Below are 23138 nucleotides of genomic sequence, written 5' to 3' on the forward strand. Positions count from 1 at the left end.
CTGCCTCTCTCACAACAATGACCTTTGGTCGGCTCAGCGACTCTTCATCCTCTTCACACTCCAGACCTTTCAAACACAAATCCAACATGTCTTACGTGCCACACACTTTCCGACATGCCTTCCACACCTTCCAGTCCCTTACTGACCCCCTGGCCTGAAATGTTCTTCAAGCTCATCTATTTTCCCAGCTGCAACTCATTCCAGTTCAAGGCAATTACTAGAAATAAGGAACATCGGGAGGAGTGGAATTGTTGTTTTTAATAGGAGAGTCCAAGAAGAGCTCTTGGAGAAGGTGACAGTTAAGCAAAATAGGTATGAGGGAGCCTGCTCTGGGGCTCCCTAGAGGAAGAGTATCACAGGAACAGTCAAGATAAAACCCCGTGTCGAGTGAACCTGCCCTGCTTTCAGGAGCACACGGAGACCAGTGTGGGCGGAGTACAAGAGGAGAACAGGAACACGAGAGAGAAGGAAGGTAAGTGGGGGCCAGAGCCTGTCACCTTCTAGGCCCCAGCAGGATCAGCAGCTGGGGCAGATGGTCCTGCAAGGAGAAGCCCCAGGAAGTGACTTGCCTCTAAAGGAGCACAGGCAACAGTGCTGGGACTAGACTAAGGAGGCCAAGACAGAACCCAGTGAGGAAATCGCACACTCCAGGCCAACCAGAGCTTGACTCATGGAGGCAGCAGTGGAGGACGCCAGAGGAGGCTGGATTTTGCGTGTCTTGTAAATCAGAGCAAACAATTTTCTGACAAACTGGATGACAGCCTGAGACTCCGGGAGAATTTGCAAGTGGTTAACTGGAGGAGAGGTCTTCAGTCTGAGTACATGAAAGAACAGAGTCAGGATTTTAATATCGAAAGAGTGCTAAAGAGTCAGGGGTGGGATTCGGTGGGAGAGCACGTGCTCCACACCTGCACGGTCAGCCCGCTGAACTATCTCTCCAGTTCAATATTTCCGATTTTGGAGGTGGGCCTCCCAAGCAGTGCTCAGGAAGTCTGGGGACCTGACAAGCAATTCTCAGCTAATGGGGCCAAGGGGTTCTGCACAAGACTCCAGGATGCAATGGTACTTGGGTCCTATGGCAGTGCCAGGGCACCTGGGCCAGCTGATCCATGCTGGGGGTCACCCAGGGGTGTACCCAGCAGTGCTGGGGAGACCATGTGGTGTCAGGCACATGCCCTAACTATTGTCCATCTCCCAGCCCCTCAGTATTCCTTATTTTGTCTAACTCTATCTACTTATTCTTTTGTTGTAGACTAATTTTTATATGAAAGACTAAGAATTCCTGACTCCTTTCCCCAATACTAACCAACCATAGATTATACATAAACCAAACAGTCATGTTATTGATTCAGTCTTCCAGTCACCAACACCAAGTAACATCTGAGAGTCTCCAACACTAAATAACATCAAGAGTCTCCACCAGGGCTCTGGCAGAGGGCCCTCTATATAATCACATAAAACACTGAACAGGGGATTACAATCATGTCTGTGTTTTCAAAGAAATAAAACTGAATGACTGAAAAATATCATAATGATGCCTAGAACACAGCCTTGCATTGAAAGGGTGGAGCAGGGCTGCGGAGGAAGTTTGGGAGAGAATGAGAGACAGTAAATAAGGAAAATGGAAATAAGTAAGATCCCTTTGGCACGGATAATCAACTTTCCAGACAAAGGATTATAAACACATTTAAACATAAATATCAAGTAGTAATTCAATATTTCTTCGGAACTTCAACAATCTAAACTGAACATGGGACATATAAAAAACGGTTTCGGTGTGAACAAGGAATATGGTGCTAGCTAAAATGTTAATACATGCATTGCTTACATATAAATTCAGTAGGGGCTGGAGAGAGGGTACAGTGAGTAAGGCAACACAGGAAACAGGTTCTATCACTGGCACCTCATATGATCCTGAATCCGCCAGGTGATCCCTAAAGCACAGAGTCAATAGTAAGCTCTGAGTCACCTACGGATGACCCAAAAAACAAAAATATAACAAATTCAATATCTGAAATTTTGATACATAATCTTCATCTTCACAGTGAATATGTAAATATTTTGAGAAAACAAAATTTTTATGCAGTGCCAGGGATTGAACCCTGGCCTTCACACTTGAGAATTCACCTCTATGTTTGAACAATATGAAGTTTTTTTCAAACTTCAGTGATGGGTCAGGGATATAACTAAAAAGAACAGAGTATGCACCAGATCCTGATACCACATCCCTCTCCCCCAGCACTGCAGGGTGTGGCCCTAGGGGCCCCAAGCACTCCTCATCACTGGACACTGTCTGCCCACACTGTAGTATCACTGGGAGTGGTGCCAGGCCCCCCTGATCATTGTTTGAAAGCCCCTCCCCAAAAAGATACCCAAAATTGAATCTTCTTAATAAAAAGTGATTTGTATGCCATTTCTAAGTGTTGCACTCTGCTTTGAATTTTATGTCTATTTTGTGGTGCCAGGGATTGAACCTAGGGCCTCACACAGACAAAGTGAGCATTCCCGCTGAGTCACATCCCTAGGTCTTAAAATAGTTACTTTTAACTTTATTAAAAATCTAGAAATGTTGATAGTTCTTATCATTGTAATAAGGTCCCCAATATATAACTGTCATCGCAATAGCAATAAGGGAAGTCTGTCGTAAAGCTGTCCTGTCTCTACTGCTCGGCAGTGAACTGGAATTAGTACTAGTTTATTGTAATATTCTAACCCTTTATCCTCCAGTACTTACTGTTACACTGTTCCAACTTAAGGGTCCTGGCTTGGATACAAAATCAAGACCTATACCCTTTGGCCCCTAAGAAATGATCTATCTTAGAAAGTAGATACAAATGAAACAGATAAAGAGCAAAAGAAACATTGAAATTCATGGCCACAAACAGTCAACACAGCAAAAGGGTGGGCACTCAGAGAATTGAAGAGATCCTTCTGGCAAGTGTGTGAGTACAGAGGTTAGGTAGCACAAAAGGTAGGTGGGTCTAAGGTGGGTGGATGAAGAGCAGATGATGTGAGTACCATGAGAAAACTAAAACCCTGATTTGTGGAAAATGAGGAAGGTCTAGGGGTAAATGAGGGAGCAGGTCTGTGTTAGGACACACACTTCTGACGGTGGGAAGCCGCCGGTGCCAAGGGTTCCTCAGGAGCAGAGACACCCTCAGTCTCATTAACAGCAACAAGCTAAATTGGGGAAATTTTCCTAACACAGAGCTGACTTTTTGCTTGTTTCTACTTGGGAGCCACACCTGGCAGTGCTCAGATGCTTGATGCTCGGGATCACTCCTGATTATGCTCAGGGACCGCCCATATAAAGTGCTGGGGATCAAACCTGGTTGGCTGCCTGAAAGGCAAGAGCCTTACCTGCTATCCTCTCTCTCGAGCCCCACTATACAAAAAGAAAGGGAAAAAGCAGAAAAGGAAAGAAAAAAAGCCACAATATTTATAAGAGATTCTCTTCTCCTTATACCTTATCTAAGGCTTGTGGCTATGTTAAGAATGAGTGTGTGTGTATATATACATATATATATGTATATTATACATATATATATATGCCATTTCTAAGTGTTGTTCTAAGTCTATATATTCAGCTCCACCATAGTTATACACACAACAAAACAAATACTGCCTGATAAAAACAAAATAGCAAGTGTTAAAGAGTTACCATTTACAAATTGCTACCTATTCACTGGGCACTGTGCTAAAAGCTTTCCACAATTCCATCTAATTCTTACTACCATTCACATATTTTGTAAGTGAAAAGCCTGGCTCTTAGTAAGTGGTCCAACATCACAAGGACAGGTCCAGGACCCAAGCCAAGGGCTGCCTGCCTCCAATTCCTACGCGTTTATACCACCATAACATGATACGCACCTTACTAATCATCTCGGGCTCCCCTCATTCAGGGGGACAGTACTGGAAATCACGTTTCACCCAAATCACCAAGTTACATCTCCGGGTCCATCCCGGATTTTTCCATTGCTACTAGAATGGATGGAATCCTTTCTCCTACCACTGCCAACCTCTATCACCAAGCTTCCCGGGTTTCTAAAAATAGCGCAAGAAAAATGACTGAGGTACAGGGTTCAGCTACCCCGGGGGAAATTAAACCAGTCTAAGATAATCAACACTTCCTGAACCAATTCATTGACTGGGGAAAGTGATGAGTCAAGGGAGCAGGAGCCCGGCCGGCAAGTACTTCTGTTTGTTTTGTTTTCTTGTGTTTTTTGGTTTGAGGGCCACACCTGGTGGTACTCAGCGCACTCTGCATTCAGGAATCATCTGGCAGGGCTCGGGGGGTCATTTGGGGTGCCGCATGCAAGGCAAGAGCCCTACCCGCTATGCTCTTCCTCCAGCCCCACAAATGCTTTTCGGGCCCCGATCCTCCAGAAGAGCCCAGCTGAGGATGCCTGCGTCCATGTCCTTCTACTGGTCCCCAAGAGGCAATAAATCTCATTTAATTCTCAAGTTCATGCTCAGTTCCCAGAGGGGCAATGATCTTTCTCTACTCTAAAGGTCCCAGAACAACAGCCACAGCATCCTTAAAAACAAGCACCAAAGACGTGTACTTGGCATTATACTGTCTCCTCCGGCATTTTTCTTTAAGATCATTATAATTGCAAATCATAATCTAACATCAATGCTCTCCTACTATAATCTAGGAATGTCTTAAAACCCTTTCATCTAGTAACCTCTCAGCTTCTCAGATTTTTTTTTTTAAAGCTTCAATTGGCACTGCCACCCATTGTCTACCGAGATTAACACACAGCACAAAGAGAAAACAGACCAGCCCCTGCCAAAACCCTCACAGCAGCCCGCAAACCCAAGTTCCAGTTTTTACACTTTGAACTTTGTTTCAACTCCAGGAACTCATCCTCTGCCAAGGTGAAAGTCTTCTCAGAAGACCAACCCTTTCAACAACTGCCCACAACTCAGTAGCTGTGGGGAACTGTTTCAAGTATGCACTACAGACTCAATAATAATGAAGATAACATATCTTTGAGAAGACAATGGCAAAGGGACAATGACGCAGAGAGAAGTAGTGCAGTAAATGCTGCAGAGAGCATTACCTAAAAACTCATTACTCCTCAAGTGATGCCAAAAATCACAGAAATGGGCCAGAGGGATACCTCGAGGGGCTGCAGCTCATGGTTTGCGTGCAGAAGGCCCCGCTTCAATCCCTAGCACAACACGGCCCCCTGAGCACTGCCAGAAGCAACAACTGAGCACAGCTGGGAGAAACTCCTGAGCACTGCCAGGTATATCACCCAGATAAAAGCAAACAAAATCACAAAATTAAAAAGGCCTCTTTGGGGGCCGAAGCGATAGCACAGCGGGTAGGGCGTTTGCCTTGCACGAGGCCGACCCAGGTTCGATCTCCGACATCCCATATGGTCCCCCAAGCACCGCCAGGAGTAATTCCTGAATGCAGAGCCAGAAGTAACCCCTGAGCATCGCTGGGTGTGACCCAAAAAGCAAAAAAATAAATAAAAAATAAAAAGGCCTCTTTGGATATAAATGAAGCATGTGATTTAGTGACACAGGCACTTTTCCCTCTCGAAAACACCAAGGATATTGCCATACTTCAGCTTTTCTAAGAATATACCATTAAAAACATGCTGAACTAAGTTCCCTAAACAAGGATCTCAGAGAAGGAGGTCAGAGAGAGTTTCAAGAACACTCCATTATGAAGTAGGGAAAACAGTGCAGCGGGCAGGTGGGGTGCCTGCCTCACACACAGCTAACCTGGGTTCAATTCCTGGCACCACACTGTCCCCCAAGCATCCCCAGGTGTGATCCCAGGAGAAAGCCCTGAGCACCACCAGGTATGGCCAAAATAAATAAATAACCAACTTCATGAAATCTTCCTCACCAGTTCAGTTCCCAGTGACTCTGATCACCTCAACCCCTCCAAAATTTAAAGACTATACCCCAACATTTCAATAACAACTATTTGGTACAGTCATTTCTTATATATTGATCCTATCATGTTTTCCAGTCTACCATTACTTCTCTATTTGCAATAGCATCTTAAACAGACCTGAGGACATACTAGATGCATAGGGAACTTTCCTCCACCTGGCTGACAGCCATCTCTTCAACATTCCATATCATACCTACATCCCCTCCTTCAAAATCACAGCATACCTCCACAGGATGCTCCTACCTTCCCACCGAGGACTGTATACCACAAATGAAGAAGCAGTAGCTCTCATTAAATGCCATACTGACAAAGAGTGAACTTGAACCGTGGTACAGGGGAGTTGTACCATGAAACCTAGTTGCAAATGTTAAGATTCTTTCTGATAATTCCTTGTGTGGCGGTTTATTAGTATCTTCCCATAACACTCCTCTCTAATAACCCTTCCCAATGGAATCTCCCTATGAACATTTCAAGTCAAGAAAGGCTTCCGCAGCATTTTGCATTGCTCTGCTATGTAAATGTCAGGAGAATTTTCGAAAGCTCAGGATCCATATTCAGTCAGTGGTGGAGTACTGTGACAACTGCTGTCAGACAGGGCATACAAAGACTTGCCATTCTACCTCCTCTGGTTTACTGGTTTATTTCTGGAAACAGCCCCCCCCTTTTTTTTTTAACAGAAAAGGATATCGAGTTTTTAACCATAATAGGTTAAGAAGGATTGTTAATTCACTGAGTCTGAGGAAACGAATTCTAAAATGAAGTGATCTTCCTAAAGTCATAAAGCTTCTGAACTGACCCTGACGCCTATCTCTGACTCCCCATGCAACGAATCACCTTGTGTCACACGCTGGCACCATTGACATTTGGGCCTGGACCAGCCTCAGGTGACAGAAGGGGTGTCACAGGTACTACCATTATAGGATGCTTAGCAGTACCCTAGGCCTTTACCCACTAGATGTCAGTATTATGCACCTTCTTGAGATAAAATTATGTCAGAGGCCAAGTAGCTAGGTCAATGCGCTAGTGTGCATGCTCTACATGGGGGCGATGTGAGTTCAATCCCTAGTACCACAGAGCCTCCCAGCACTGGAAGGAAGGATCCCCAAGCAATGAGTCAGGAACTGTCCCTGAGCACCACCCCCTCTACTACCAGCACCAAATTCTCTCCAGACACTGCTACATGCCATCTGTGGGTAATCACCCCTGATTGAAAACCACTGTTCTAAGCCAGGTCCGTAAACTTGTACACAAAACATGCAGCACGGTACCAAAAAAAAAAAAAAGACAGATATTTACTTTCATCTTTAAAATAAGATTTTCGCCAGGAATGTAGCTAAGTGGCAGAGCTTGCATGATGCCTTGCAAGTGCCTTGCTTGCATGATGCTCTGGGTTTGATCCTCAGCACAGAAGGAAAAAAAAAGTAATAATAAGCACCAGATTTCATCTTTATTAATATTTAATATATGGCCCACACTAGTGCTCCCGTCAGTTCTTGCATCTGCCACAAATCTGATGAGTCAGTCATGCATCTCACACTAATCTGATGGAATCCTGGGAATGGTGGCAGTACCACAGCACAGACTGAGGCAGTCTGCAGCTCATGTACTTGGGTAAGAAATTAACTGATTACATTTGTTTTAAATGAATGAACCCTCATAAAACAAACAAGGTGGCTTAAAAAGATTCCTGCCAAGAAACCCTGGATTAAAGATAATGCAAGCATATAGGAACAACAAAAGAAGGGCAAAGCCTTCACATCTATTCCTGGCTTACTCTTCATCAGTCCCATAACAATGGAGAACCAATCCATCACAGTACAGCAAGCTATGACAAGAGTTCATCAAAACCTTATGCAGATTATTTAAAATAAAGACTCATGTCTACTCCCCTCAATGTTGGACTTCACTCTAGATACACACACACAAACACATATATATGTACATATGAAATATGCCTGCAGATACTTCAGATATTGGAAGACAAGATAACTTATAAGCAAACACTTCATGCATGAAGTAATCTTTAGATTTAGAACTGATAGTGCTTTAGAACTGACAGTGCTACTCCAAATCATTCACAGACTATGATTCTAAGCCCAGGTTTTCACAAGTAAGGGCCATATGGCCTCCTATGGGGTACTAGATATTCCAAGGGGGCCACAGGTGAAAACTGTCTAAATGGGATTGGGCTGGGGGGTTGGGTGGGGGAGGCAGAGACATAGTACAGTGGGTACAGTACTTCCCTTGCACATGACCAACCTGGATTCGACCTCTGGTACCACATATGGTCATCTGAGCACTGCCAGGAGTGATCCCCGAGCATAGGGGGAGGAGTAAGCCTGGAGCACTTCCACAACTGGAGAGCCAAGAGGTAGGACTAGAGGGCCACAGAAACGAAGCTAGGAGGGGGACAACACTGAGAAAAGGCAGAGAAACACTGCTCTAACCAATACCACCCAACAGAACTTTCTGTAAGGAGAACTTTCCCTGTCTGTCCAAAATTATAGGCATGATACGATGAGACTACTAAGTAGTTCAAGTACTAAGTACTAAGTAGCTACCAAGTATTAATATGAGACTACTGAGTAGCTGAAATGAGACTATTACATGTGAAGAATTATTGAATTTCATTTTAGAGCATTTACATTTAAATACTCACACGTGGCAAAAGGCTGCGATGATGGCAGAGCCGTGGGCACTAATAATATTCACTGCTATCTCAACACAGTTTCAAAAAATAACACTTTTCTGCCTTTTGATCTTTGTCCACATTATTCTCCCTGCCAAGGATGTTCTCTTGACTACATTCAACTAGCAATGAGTTTTGTCAGGTTTTGTTTGGGAGTCACACCCAGCACTGCTCAGGGGCTACTCCAGGCTCAGCACTCAGAGGTCGATTCTGTCGGTGCTGGGAGGTGGGGGGTCAGGTGGTGTTGGTCAGTGGGGGTAGAGGGGAGTTCCTGTGGCGACAGACATGAAATCAGGGCTCCTGCACACAGAACATGAGCTTCAGAGTTTGAGCTATCTTTTCCAGTCCCAGCAGCGAGTCTGAACATCACCTTTCTCTTTCTTAACTATGCCTGATCCACAAAACGAACTGCTCCCTTGTATCTAACCCTTCTCCACCCTTCTGCTGCATATAAGAGCTATGTGCCCAAGTGCCTGGAGCTCTCTGAATGCGTGTTCCTCAAGGAAGGGACATGTCTTCTTTATCTCCACATGAAATCTGGCACATGTGAGGACCCAGTAGTATATACTGAATATGGGAAATGAGTGAATCAAAAAACCCTGATTTCCTAAATCATACTCCAGAACTCCACACACCAAAATAAAACGAGTTCAAGAGGGTTCACTTGAATGCTAAAATACTAACCACTTGGATAGAGAATACTATTTCTATTATTATCATAGTTTGATTATTCCCGCTGATGATCTCAGTGATTTCTTAAGCAGGTTCAGAAAGCATTTATAATTCAAAGAGTGTAAAAATGCAGGTAGTTAGTGATGACATTCCCCTTTCTCGAGAACCAACTCCTGATACTGCAAATTTACAAGAGAGTACTCTTTATGTGCATTTTATTTTATTCGCTAATTATTTTATTATTTTATTAACTTACCCAAATTTTCCTGTGAACTCTACACAGTTTTAGTTACAGAGGTACCTCCCTCCCCTTCCCCCCTCCCCCCAATTTAAAATCCATGTAAAATTGTTTCTCTCACTTCATTCTCTCTCTTTAAAAGAGCTGCTTTCTCAGAACCGACCACCAAAGGGAAGGCTTTGACCATGCAATTGTTTATTCTGGGTTTCATGTCGGAATTCTCGATTTGGCTATATTTAGCCAAGCTATAACCGTCATCATGCCCGAAGCCAGGAAGAAGGCACCATTCACAAACCACCCCCTGAAAATCTGCAATTGCCACTGAAAATCCAGACTTCCCAGCAGGCAAAGACATCTGAAGTGGGAGGACCACACTGGGTTTGCGTCAGGAGCTGTCCTCAGGTGCTAAGGCCCCTCTCTGCCTGTGAGCACGCTCCATAATCTTGCTTCCTTTCCTCCTCTACCCAACATGCCTTCAGCTCTGGTCCAAATATGCTCATGATGTCCCATGCCTTTCTGATCAAGGTCAGCTCAGTCCCCCGCCTGGTTTGCCTTCCAGTCTCTCTGGAAAAGCTTCAGGATTACTCCTTCCCCCAAAGCACTGGCCACACCCTTATACCACATTTAGCACCAGTTTGGGGCCCAGAGGAGAGCTGTGTCAACAGGACACCATTTAGTAGCTATCCAAAGGCCCAAGGCCACTTAAGAAAGCGAGCAGCAAGGGCTGATTCCCCAACCCCAACATCACTGGGCCCTGGGCTGTGGACACCACTCAGACCACCTTGTAAAGAATTTCAGTCTACCATTCCAAATCCTTTCCTTGAGCCTGGAAGAAGGTCCTGGAAGGAAAATTGTACTAACCAAAATGGTAACAAGAGATGAGTCAATATTCCCAGAATGCATCACACTTTTCGCCAAGTCACAACTCTGCATTTGCTATTCTCTCTGCTTGGGAAGCCTTTGGTAACCCTCATCTGGAACATCTGCTGGATCATTCCCACCCTATTCAAACACGAACAGTCTATAAATCCTCACCCCAGTCTTTTTCCATCATCTCAACACATCAACAATCATTTTTACCACCTACCATATACTATACATACTAAGTGCTGTACACTTATCTTCAAGATATCTACTGCTTCCTGGACTCCTTAAGAGTTAGGTTAATGGGTTGGAGTGATAGCACAGTGGGTAGGGCGTTTGCCTTGCACGCAGTCAACCCAGGTTCGATTCCCAGCATCCCATATGGTCCCCTGAACACTGCCAGGAGTAATTCTTGAGTGCAGAGCCAGAAGTAACCCCTGTGCATCGCCAGGTGCAACCCCAAAGAAAAAGAGTTAGGTTAAGTCCTGCTCATCTTTCTAAGTATCTCACAAGTCTACATAGTGGCCGCCACATAGAAGACATTATTAAACATTTCATTGTCACTGTTATCCCGTTGCTCATTGATTTGTTCGAGCAGGCACCAGAAACGTCTCTCATTGTGAGACTTATTGTTACTGTTTTTGGCATATCCAATACACCACAGGTAGCTTGCCAGACTCTGACATGCGGCACAATACTCCCGGTAGCTTGCCGGGCTCTCCGAGAGAGACAGGCGGAGGAATCGAACATGGGTCGGCCGCGTGAAAGGCAAACACCCTGCCAAAGTCTCACTAACTTACACTGAATATTGAAGAAATGACTGAAGTCCACTGTGATGGAGACTGACACGGTCATTCTCATCAGCCCTGGATTCCTTTCATGACAGTGAGAAAGCTGTCCGGAAGGGCCTCCTGAGCCACCTTCTGTAGAACTGATGCAGTTTGGGAAAGCTGCCTTGGATGAAACGGATATTGGGCAAGCATCAGCGTGCTAGGGAGAGGGGACCAATGCAGCTTCTCAGTCCTTTGAGCATCGCTTCAGTATTCTCAAGTTCACTCAGAAAGCTTAAATCAAATCTTCCCTCGGCATCTCATGGCCATCACTCCAATATGAGTTTGCCTCTCATCATGGCACCTCCACTCCAGAAGCAGGAGAGAAAATGTCCTCCTCTGCACCAAAGCCAGAAATAGACCTATGTCTGGACTCATGACAGAGCAGAGGTTTCCAAACTGATCTGGTCTACTGCCTTCTTTTTAGGGAAAAAAAAAAAATACTCCGTGGCCCCCTTGGAAATCTACCTTCTTTGAAGCAAACACAGAGAAAGAACACCCCCCAGTTATACTCGGGGCCCCGCATTGTTCCAGCACCCTCTGGGGACAGTACTGCCTTCCCTTGAGAAACACTGACTTAGCACCCTTACTTCTCAGAAAAGGGGCTTCACCCAGGAGCTGGATTAGAGGCACGCAGTAAGCAGGAGCGACGGCCCCAGGCTTCTGCACTGCTCCAGCGCTGCGGCTTGGGGTTCAGCAATCTCTCACTACAATGCGCAGACCAATACACCTAGGGGGAAAAATGACCATTCGCATGTGACACGATCCCACAGACAGGGTGTGTGTCTAATGCACACCCCCCATGAGCCTGCCCTGAAACTGCCCAGTGCTGCCCGAGAAATAAGGCACAACTCTGCTGGCCTCGGAGAATTGAGGGGGACAGACAACCAAGAGAACCCAGGGACCCAAGGCTACCGAGACATCTTCCCAGCCTGTAGGGAACTGGGAAGGTCTCGGCAAAGAACATGGGGCTCTTTCCACCCGACACAGGGCAGAGGAATGTCTGCTGCTTGCTGGAGCCAAGCAGAATTCACATCGGCCAGGGGCCCCCTTCACTGGGCACTGATGGACACAGCACAGCAATGACACTGCCGTTCCTCCCTTCTGAGCACCAGAAGCGAGCTTACCTGACTCAGAAACTATCAAGTCCTCCTCAGACATAGTCATTTCCAAACTTCAGTTTGCATCAGAATCTCTCTAGGAACCTGCCCAGGCCCCACGCCCACGGTTTATGGGGTGAGGACTGAGAATTTGCTTCCTATCTGGTGATGGTCCTGGTCCATGCTCCACACTCTTAAGAAGCGCTGCCAGGGGCAATGGGCTCAAGAATGGTTCGAATTCTTTTTTTTTTTTTTAGTGGTGGTGGGGAGGTTCTGGGCTACATCCAAAGGTGCTCAGGACTTACTCTTGCCTCTGCACTTCTGCAGGGGGACCATATGGGGTTCCAGGGATAGAACCCCGGTCAGCCACATACAAGGCAAATGCCCTACTCACTGGACTATCTCTCCGGCCCTGGTTCAAAATTCTTATCCGAGGTTTCCCCGCTGATTGGGCAAATTCAGAATCTGAAGCCAGATCTGCTTGATTCAATGCAGATGGTGCTGGCGCCCATGTTACTGCATGTGAGCGTGTCTGCCTGAGTTCCCCAATCCACGGTCAAGCGCTAAATGGCAGCCGTCACACTTCAGACCTCCAGCATCCCTCCCACAGCCTGCTAGTGTCTTTGAAGTGGGTAGGTCCTACTAACTTCGCATAGTGACTCCGAAGGGGCTGTATACTTATGAGAGCTGCAGACTGAAGCTCAGTGACAGAACACACAAAGAGAACGACACTGCCGATGCGGTCTTGTGTGAGACTCTTCGCTACAAGCCTTCATCCAGCCTGTCACCACACCTGGCTGACTCCCACTCATTCTTTATTTAGTCACTTCCTGGAAAAATGCAATTTGGGGCTCTCAAAAAATTGAGGGCCACAGCACTCTAAGCTCATCTCCGGGGTTTCTCTACTATAGCTGGTGGTTTTCCATTTCTCCAAGTCATTTTTAAACGCCAGCCTCTAGTCTAATATCTGCTCCCCAGGGATTAGCACCGCCTATCAAGGGCCTGACGGAGCCCCACCCAAACAACTTCGTGAGTGAACAAATGAGTGAACAAACGCAATGCTGCAAGCCCTAGATCCACGAAAGATCGTCATGCATGATGGCAAGTGCTCAGGACTGAATGCAGGGGAAGAGGAGGGCAGCCTGGGCGGCAAGGCTGATTCTGCCTTTCATCTTCCCCACCGCTCCGACTCCGAGAACAGGTACTGCTTCCAGCAGCACCATCTATGGTGAGTCAACATCCAGGACACAACAGTCCCGGGCTCGAAGGCCAGCAGAGGCCATTCAGCAGAGGTGCAAGGCCTCCGCTCTCCCTCCTTCCTCCCACTCTTTCTCACACATTCCTGTTCCCTTTCCCCATCCCTCCATAGTCAAGGGCTGCAGCACCGGGACGAAAGAGACAGTCCCGATTCGGGGCGCAGACCTGGCAGCAGACACAGAAGCATCTCCCATCCTGCACCAGAGCCCACAAGGAAGGATCCAGAGGGACAGTGACTCAGGCCCCTGACACAGCGAGAGCCACCCGAGAGAGGAAGAGAGCAACAATTTCACAAGGACATTTATTGGCAGATCTTTTTAAAACACCAGGGGGTTTTGTTGTTTTCTTTCTTGGTTGCTGTGTTGTTGCTGTTGTTGTTTTTTAAGTAAGAACTTCAAACACTAACCCCACCAAAAGCGATTCCCTGTGGATCCAGGGCTTATACAACTGAGAACCAAACACAGGCTCTTCCAACATCCACACCTTGACAGGCACTTCCCCAGCCCAGGGCCGGACCGTCAGCTTGCAAAAGGCTTCATGCTAAAAAACTCTCTCCACCACAAGCAGCACCACGTCAGGGTAACAGAAGCCTCCCTTTTCCTCCACCTTCTCAGTGGATCACACAACCTAGGGCACTACAGCCCCATGCAATTAGTTTGAACTGCTTCGTGCAAAGGAAACTGCTGTTTTTATTAAAAATAAAAGCCCAGTAAGCAGGCGATGGGCTGTGAAAAGTATGAGTCTGGCATAATTATGAAGGTCGATGCTAAGGTTACCCAAAACAGACAGGCAACGATTTCCAGAAATCGAGGCTTGATAAAGACACACATCCACATATCTACCGCTAAATAGAAGAACACACACTAGGGAATTCACACAGCAGAGCTAAAAAAAATATCTTCTCCAACAGAGGAAAAGCAAATCAGATAACCATCCTCAAGTCATTCTTTTGGCTAAAATATAAATAAAAACCAAAAAAAAAAAAACAGGAGGGAAATGGGGCCTAATGAGACAGAAATACAAAATAGTCACATTCGTTTCCTATCATTTCTGCTATCCCGGCTGTATCCAGGGGGAACATACAGCCGGGTCAGGAAACAAATCTAGTTAAATCCACCTAGAGATTAGGATCTCAGACAAACACACCCTCCTTGTACAAAAATCCTGTCTGACTTCCAAGCCTGAGCATGGAAGTGGGAAAGTTAAGCGGCAGGAAGGCAAACCCCTCTCTGGTCTTAAAGCCCCCTTCCCCACCTTCCAGCCAACACATCATAGCTCAAGTTTGGGGCTGATGACAAGCCCCCCCCCCCCTGCATTTGCCCTGAAGCTCTACAGTTCTGATCCTCCTAATTCGGCCGAGTAGACACAAGAATTGCCTTGTCCTTTTAATGTTTCTTAATAAGAGGCCACCGAGGCAAACAATTTCTAGCAAACCTTCCCCCCTCGCCCGCCCTCCCCAGAAATTCTGTCACTTTCTCATCTCAGTTCTGAATCTGTCAAGGACAATGACTCCAAGGGGAAGGAAGGGCACCGGGAGGGTCAACTGGTCCAAATCCATTCATACATTCAACACCTGGAAAACAAGAGACTTGCTGCATCAGCGCGCGCTGGCGACTGGCGGCGCCCCGGGGGGTCCCACCGTACCTTCCGCCAGCACCTCGTCCACGGTGACCTGCTGTCGCCCGATGCCAAAGACCCTTCCGACGTAGCCGCTGCCCAGGCCCGACGTGCTGCCCCCTCCCCCGCTGGAGCCCGAGCCCAGGCCAGAGCTGCCCTGCTCTCGCCGGGAGTCGAAAAACTTCTTCATCTTGCGAACGGGATGCAGGGAAGCAAAATACCGATGGTTTCGGGGGTTTCCTTTCTTTCTTTCTTTTTTAAATAAAAATAATTAAAAATAAAAATAAAAACAAGAGATCCAAGGATTTCTTCTCGGGTTTCAGCTGGGAGAGGAGCCACCCGAATCCGGCCGTGGGGGTGGGGGCCGAGGGAGGACGCCTATGGGAATATGCGTGTCAATCGCGCGGCGGTCCCCTCCTCCTCAAGAAAGCGATTCGTGTAAGTTTAAACCTGTGATGACAGAGGGAGGGAGGGGGGGGGAGAGAGAGAGAGAGAGAGAGAGAGAGAGAGAGAGAGAGAGAGAGAGAGAGAGAGAGAGAGAGGATGAATCAGTAACACACTTCAAAAATGCAACTGCTGAGTCGGAGGGGGAGCAGCACAAGCCGTCATCCTGGGAGAGGGGGAAACGCTTCATGCATTTCCTCGGGGGAGAAAAACCCTCGGGTGGGAGAGGAGGGGGGGAAAAAAACGCGTTCCCCACGCCACCCCCCGGGGGAAAAAAAAAAAACGGAACACCCCTGTGCCCGGGGCTTGGAGGAAAAGCGAAGGGGTTGGGGCCCCCGCGGGCAGAGCGCCCCGCAGCCCGGCGCAGCCTCCCCCCCTCCCCGAGCTCCTGGCCGCCTTGCGAGGCAGCATCCCGGCAGCACCCACTTGAGACGGCGGCGCAGCAGCCGGCGCCCAGCTACTCCCAGCCCCGCGACATTGTCACGGCCGCCCGGCCGGCCTGCGACGCGGAGAGGAGGCGGCGCTGCAGCGGCGGCGAGAGCTGGGCCGGCGAAGGGCGCCCGGCCGCCCGCCAGCTGATGCCCCGAGCGCCCGGCGCAGACTGAGCCGCCGCCCCTCCCCCGCGCGCGCGCCCGCCCGGCTCCAGCCACCCAACCAGGAAGTGAATCGCCGCCGGAAGTGGCTCTCGGGGCGGCGGCGCGGCGCGCGCGCGGGCGGCCGGCAGGGGTCGGCGGGGGGGGGGCCTCTCTGCCGGGGCCCTTCTGAGCGCGCGTCGCTCTGCCGCCGTGACGGAGGCCAAGGCGTCGTCGGAGGAACGACGACCAAAAAAAATCTAGAAGAAAAGGGGTTGGCAGGGACAAGAGAGTTTTGGAAAATAGACGTGCTCCAGCGCTGGGCCCCGCAGGGTACCCTGGGAAAGGGGTTTGTCGCAGCCCGACGGTTGGACTACAACTCCCAGGATGCCTTGCAGGAGCGAGCACTGCGGCGCTGGTGGCTAGTCCTGCAGCCTAGGTGCTTAGTCGGGTGGTGCGTGGAAGTGGGAGGTGGGGGATCGATGGTTTATAACACGTCCGCTAAGGAAACGGCCCTGATCTGGGGCTTCCAGCCTGCTGCATGGTCCACCCTTCTGGGGCCATCTTATTTGTGAGCCGACCTCCTGGCACAGAGGATGCCGGGAGTTGTGGTCTTTCCGAACGCATCGCGGCTGACACCTGAAGGACGCGGCTTAACCGCTTGAGCCTCTCTTTTGAAGCTTACCGATGTCCACCCCGGGCACAAAGTGGAAGACCGAGGGAGGTCGAAGAAGGGCACTGTCGGTGGGTGCAAGACGACACCCCTCCTGCCCACTCAGCCAAACGCTTCTGCTCCCTGGGGTGGACTGGCAGGGAGCCCGGCTCCTGATCGTGATCTGTTCCACGCTAGCTGCTCTGACCCCTTCGTGAACTATACCTTTTCTGGGAATCTACCGGCCACACTCAAACTGGGAAATGTGAAGGGTGCGTGCAGGGCAACTCCTAAGGCATCAACAGATTCGGCCTTTCTGCTTCGAACCCAAACTTGGGAGCTTGTCTGCTGCTGATACTAGGTTCTTACAAAGCTTTTTTTCCACCGACTTTCACTAACTTCCTCCCAGAGAATCCTAGATAGGCCATCTGTTTTTTGTTTTGTTTTGTACTTAATTTAAAGAACTCTCCCCAGGGGCCAGAGAGATAGTACAAAGGGTAGGGGTCTTGTCTTGTATGCGACAGACATGGGTTCAATCCCTGATGTCCCTGATGGTCCCATGAGTATCTGCCAGGAGTAACCCCTGAGCATCGCTGGGTGTGACCCCCCCAAAAAAAATAATAATTCTCTCGACTTGATGTTAGTTTTACCCTATACCCTTAGTACCAGGGGTGGACTTGAACCATGTGAAATGACACCTACAAATGCAAAAGATTTAGCTAATGGGCTCCATCCCTAGATATCCAGATAGATGATGCTGCAGGTGGTGTCAAAATCTGACCCTCCTTGGGGCGGTGAGGGGATTGGGAAAGTCTGTGACTTTTGCCTAACCCCAGAAAGATCAGTTATCTCACTCACCTCCACCCATTCTTCCCAATAACCGATTCTGCGGCAACCCTCTAGGCTTGTAATTCTTTCCAGAATATTCTCAGCAGCTATTTGAGAAGAGTAGGGAAGGATACTGGGGTGAAGATGTTCTTCTCTGATCTCAGCATTAAGCTCTGAAGCTGTGGCTCTGTTCCATTTTCTCATTTTCCTCCAGGTTTTTTTTTTATTTCCTTCTTCCTTTTCTCCTCCTCCTTGCCCTATCTCTTGCTATAAGTTTCGATTTTGTGGTTAAATTTATCGTGTAGGAGGCTGAAGAGGTAGTCCAGCTGATAGGGCACTTGCCATGCATGTGCCAGACCCAGGTTCTATTCCTAGCACCACACATGGAGTGATCCCCGAGAGCAGAACCAAAACTAAGCACCACTGGGCATGGTGGCCCCCAAATACCCGCCCTCAAAAAAGCCTTCCTATGCAAGTACAGCACCTTCTGGAAGGCATCAGTGTTACCACCTCATTTCATGAATTCGTTGCCTTCAGAGTGGCATGCAACCCTGATGCCACATTTCTCTCAGAGCAAGCCCTCTGTGTTCCCAGGATTTTCCTTCAAAGGGTGAACTTTGTCTAAAGAAGCTTGGATTGATTATTTTTGTGACGGCTGGCTCCCCCACTCATTCATAGCCAGTCGCACCATCTGATGCAGAGATCCCTAGATAGTTGCTTAAACTTCAGTCACTCCTGATTGGCCACGTGGAACCATCTGCCCTTCGCTCCTGCCAGTGCAGAAACGGGGATGTTGCCCCCAGAATGCACTCTGGCACAGTGAAACTAGAGAAGAGTGACATATTACATTTCTATGGCATCTTACCTTTCCGTTAGTAATTTACCACCAGGCAAGGATTGTTGTCCCAGGAAAACTTGCAAGAGAACCAGGGCCTCCACTCATTTGAACCATTTCCCTTCATTTTCTTCTGCCATCCTCCTCCACTTCTTAATGTTTTAGAATCTCTATTATGACTAACAAGGTATCCCCACATAGTGTTGCAGGTGGTCATTTCTGCACCCTTAGCAGCCACCATAACTTGTTTTTTGTTAGATCCTTGTCAGCCAAAGGGAAGATTGTGTGTGTCCTTGAACTCCACTTCTGGTTGAAACTATGAGTGCTACAAATCTCTTTGACACTTGTCTACCTCTGTCTCTGACCTTGCTTGACAATTCTACAACTCCACTAGGTATGTAACATAAAACTTTGTAGGAGCTGGAGATTTAGTACAGCAGGTAGGGCACTTGCCTTTCACATAGCAAACCGGATTCTATTCCTGGCATCCCGTAGAGTCCCTCATCAATCCATCAGTGATTCCTGACAGAAAGCCAGAAATAAGCCTGAGTACCACCAGGTGTGACCCAAAGACAAAAGACAAACAGCTTTGTTTACTGAGGCAATAGCCATGACAAAATTCCAGTTCTCTACCCCTGTGGTCCCAAGTTTGGATTGTGGGAGAAAATTTACAATTGGGACACAGAGAAGATGAGTTTGCAGAAGCATTTGGGGGGTATTTTTGTTGGATTGATTTTTGTTTGTTTGTTTGTTTGTTTTAACGGACTGGAGCGATAGCACAGCTGTTAGGGCATTTGCCTTGCAGGCAGCCAACCCTGCTTTGATTCCTCTGTCCCTCTCAGAGAGCACAGCAAGCTACTAAGAGTATCCTGCCCACATGGCAGAGCCTGGCAAGCTACCTATGGCATATTCGATAAGCCAAAAACAGTAACAAGTCTCACACTGGAGACGTTACTGGTGCTCACTCGAGCAAATGATGGATGACAGTGCTGCAGTGTTACTGTACACTGTATCACTGTCATCCCATTATTCGTCCATTTACTCGAATGGGCACCAGTAACATCTCTATTCCTCCCAGTCCTGAGATTTTAGCAATCTCTCCTGACTCGTCTTTCCCAACTACTGGAGGCTCTATCAGGCTCAGGGGAATGAGACCTATCGTTACTACTTTTGGCATATCGAATACGCCATGGGTAGCTTGCCAGGCTCTGCCTGACATAGTTAACATAAACTAAATAAATACATCCTAACACAGACTACAAAAAAAAAAGTCATAGAATATTTGTGATTTTGTACCTGAGCAATACTCAAAAACATAAGTAACAGTGCAGGTGTTCTTTAAAAAAAAATTTTTTTTTTTTTTGGTGAGGTGGTTATTTTGGTTTTGGTTTTTGGGCGGTGGTCAGGACTCAATCTTGCTCTGTGCTCAGCAGTCAATCCTGATAGGGCTTAGGGGACCACATGTGGTACTGGGGATCAAATGAAATCTTGCAAGCAAGTGCTTTACCTGCTGTACTATCTTTCTAGACCAGAATATGCAGAGGATTTAACTTGGCCACGGAAGTGAAATAAAATGTATTTGTTTGTCTGGGAAGAACTCTGGGGGAGAGCCCTGCCCAGAGACATTCCAGCCCCAGACTACAGCATGAAGGGACACACAGTCCACAGCAACCAGAAAGTCCTGTGCCAAACATCCAACCTAAATTCATAAAATATGCTCTTCATCTGCATTTTCTCACACCTAAAATGGGTTCTGCCTAGAGATAGAGATCTAAGTTCAAAGGCTGTGTGTTCTTATTCAGCCAGGATGTTAGCAATTACCACATGCTCTTCAAAGACAAAGCTTTGTTCGTTTGTTGTGTTACCCTTTCCTTCTCTTTGTGGCTGCAGTGTCTGGGATTGCACACTTGATTGCAGTGCTCATACACTTGGTTGTAGCACTCCACTAGAGTGCTCACACACTTAGTTGTAGCATCCACATGACTATAGGGTTGCACAGCTGGTTGTATTTGCACACACGTGATCACAGTGAGCCAGAGAGGGCACTGCTGTTGGGACACTGGGGACCCTCAGGACAGTACAGCTGGAATTACTGTACTAGCATGGAATTCTCACCTCAGGCCTACAAAGCACTCAGTCACAGACACATCCCTGGGCCCTGCTTTGTTACTTTACTGTAGCACTGTCCTCTGGTTGTTCATCTATTTGCTCGAGCGGGCACCAGTAACGTCTCCATTGTGAGACTTCTTGTTACTGTTTTTGGCATATCGAATATGACACGGGTAACTTGCCAGGCTCTGCCGCAGATGAGATACTCTCCATAGCTTGCTAGGCTCTCCAAGAGGGACAGAGGAATCGAACCCAGGTCAGCCACGTGCAAGGCAAACTCCCTACCCGCTGTGCTATTGCTCCAGTCCATTACTTTATTAACTAATGTAAACTTTCTTTATTGAGAACAGACTGCCTCTGTTTCCACTATGCATGGGAACCCTTGGGTGGGTCACTGAGAGGTACAGCTCAAAAACTGCTGGTTCTGCTTCCTTCTAGACAGCCCTCTACCTACAATTTTGAACAATAAAGTTATCCATTCCTTCATAGGCCAGTGATTGATTTGTTTATCTGTCTGTCTGGGGGACTTCCCAAGTGATATCCAAGGGGACTGTGGGGTCACCCTGGCTAGACAGTCTAATGGAGTTTTCAGTGCCTGGCCGTGCCAGGGTTCATCAGCATTACACACGAGGCCATGTGGTGCCAGGGATCAAACTCTGGGCCTGGCACATGCAAGGCATTGGTTCCAACATAAGCTCAGTGTTCCCTTTTGTTTATTTGTTTTTAGGACACAGCCAGTGGTGTTCAGGACTAACTTCTGGATCTGTGCTCAGAGATCACTCCTGGTGGGGATCAGGGGACCATGTGAAATGCTGGGGATCAAACCCAGGTTGACCCTGGACAAGGCAAGCACCTACCTGCTGTACTGTCACTTTGATCCCTCGTCTGGATATTTTTGTAGCTAGAATACCAGAGGTCCTCCAGGACAGATACTGATTTTTTTCTCTGCTCTCTGACTTCATTACAAATATTTTATTAAACATCCACCTTGGACTATGCACAAGAAGCTATATTAAGATGAAAATAATAAATAAATCACTTACCTACAAGGAACCTTTGAGAAGCAGAACTTGTGCTCATGTTTTTTATTGTCATTCTTTGAGTTAGTGACTATGAGCATTATAACAAAAACTCACTGACTAGACCTGAGTCAGCCTCCCCTTTTTTGTTTTGTTTTTCTTATTTGTGTGTGTGTGTGGGGGGGGGGAGTTTGGGCTACTGCTTGCAGTGCTTGGGGACTATACCTGGGTCTGTGCTCAGGGATCACTCCTGGCAGTGCCTAGGAGACCATACACAGTGCTGGAGATGAAATCAGGGTCGGCTATATGCAGGGCAAAGTGCCTTTACCCTGGTACTATCCCTCTGGTTCTAAAAAGCTACCTAAGGGGCTGGAGTTATAGTCCAGCAGGTAGGACGTTTGCCTTGCACTCGGCTGGCCCAGGTTCGATTCCCAGCATCCCATATGGTCCCCTGAGCACTGCCAGGGGTAATTCCTGAGTGCAGAGCCAGGAGTGACCCCTGTGCATTGCCGGGTGTGACCCAAAAAGAAAAAAACAAACATAAAAAGCTACCTAAATTTTTTAGGGGTGGGTGAGGTTTGGGCCACACTCAGTGGTGCTCTGAGGCTACTCCTGGCTCTGTGCTCAGGGGTCATTCCTGGTGGTGCTGAGGAGCCAATCAGCATGCAAGACAGTTTCTTAGCTTCTGTATGATCTTCCCAATCTCTTCAACCCTGTTTTTGTTTTTTTTTGCTTTTGTTTTTATGCTGGATCAAATTCAGGGCCTCAGGAGGTAGATGCTTATCACTGAGCATTTTGTTTTGTTGTTGTTATTTGGAGGCTTGTTGTTTGGCTTTAATGATGCTCAGGGCTTACTCCTGGCTCTGAACTCAAGAATTACTCCTGGCCATACTCAGGGGACCGTATGGAATGCCAGGAATGGAACCTGGGTGAGCCTCAAGGCAAACGCCTTAGCAGCTGTACTTTATCTCCAATGCCTCATTTTAGATTTTTTTCATTGTTGTGGAGACCATGCCCAGTTCTTAGGGGTTTCCATGTGCCTGGGGCTCACACTCAGGAGTTCTCACATGTCAGGCCAGTACACCATCACTTGAGCCACATCCCCAGTCACGTGACTAGAACTGGACACCAGGTTCTTTGATTGCTTTGTTCGGTCTTAGCAAGAATCCTAATGAAGCCTTTTAGTTCATTGCTTAGTATCTGATAAGCCTCAATATTTGATCAAATTTCTCTCCCCCCCCCACACACACACATACTCCCTTGTCTCATCTCACTTGCTCACCTCCAACAAGAATCCCTTCAGTCAGTCTAGCAAGAGTTACAGCTCTTCAACCCTGATGCTTGTCTCAGTGACATTTTTTTTTATCCCCTATTTCTGCCTATCCCCACCCTAAACATTGGCTAGGAATCTCTTTATCCTGGTTATAGTTAGATTTTTAACTAGATGTCTCACCTCTGATCAATTTGACATGGTCTGTGTTATCATCCCCCA

At 47.5% G+C, this 23138-nt stretch overlaps 1 protein-coding gene across 1 annotated transcript in view; it reads right to left on the minus strand.

The window, feature by feature from the left end:
• The window catches only part of AAK1 (AP2 associated kinase 1), a 164713-nt gene extending 148439 nt beyond the window's left edge, over positions 1-16274 (minus strand). The window contains exons 1-2 of the mRNA XM_055120573.1: positions 16058-16274; positions 15215-15637 (exon numbers count right to left, since the gene is read on the minus strand). Coding sequence (XP_054976548.1) covers positions 15215-15377 — 163 coding nt within the window. The 5' untranslated portion in view covers positions 15378-15637; positions 16058-16274. The remainder of the gene's footprint in view (positions 1-15214; positions 15638-16057) is intronic.
• Between the last annotated feature and the right edge of the window lie 6864 nt (positions 16275-23138).

The sequence above is a fragment of the Sorex araneus genome, chromosome X, assembly GCF_027595985.1.
Source record: "Sorex araneus isolate mSorAra2 chromosome X, mSorAra2.pri, whole genome shotgun sequence".
In the NCBI taxonomy this organism is placed as follows: Eukaryota; Metazoa; Chordata; class Mammalia; order Eulipotyphla; family Soricidae; genus Sorex; species Sorex araneus.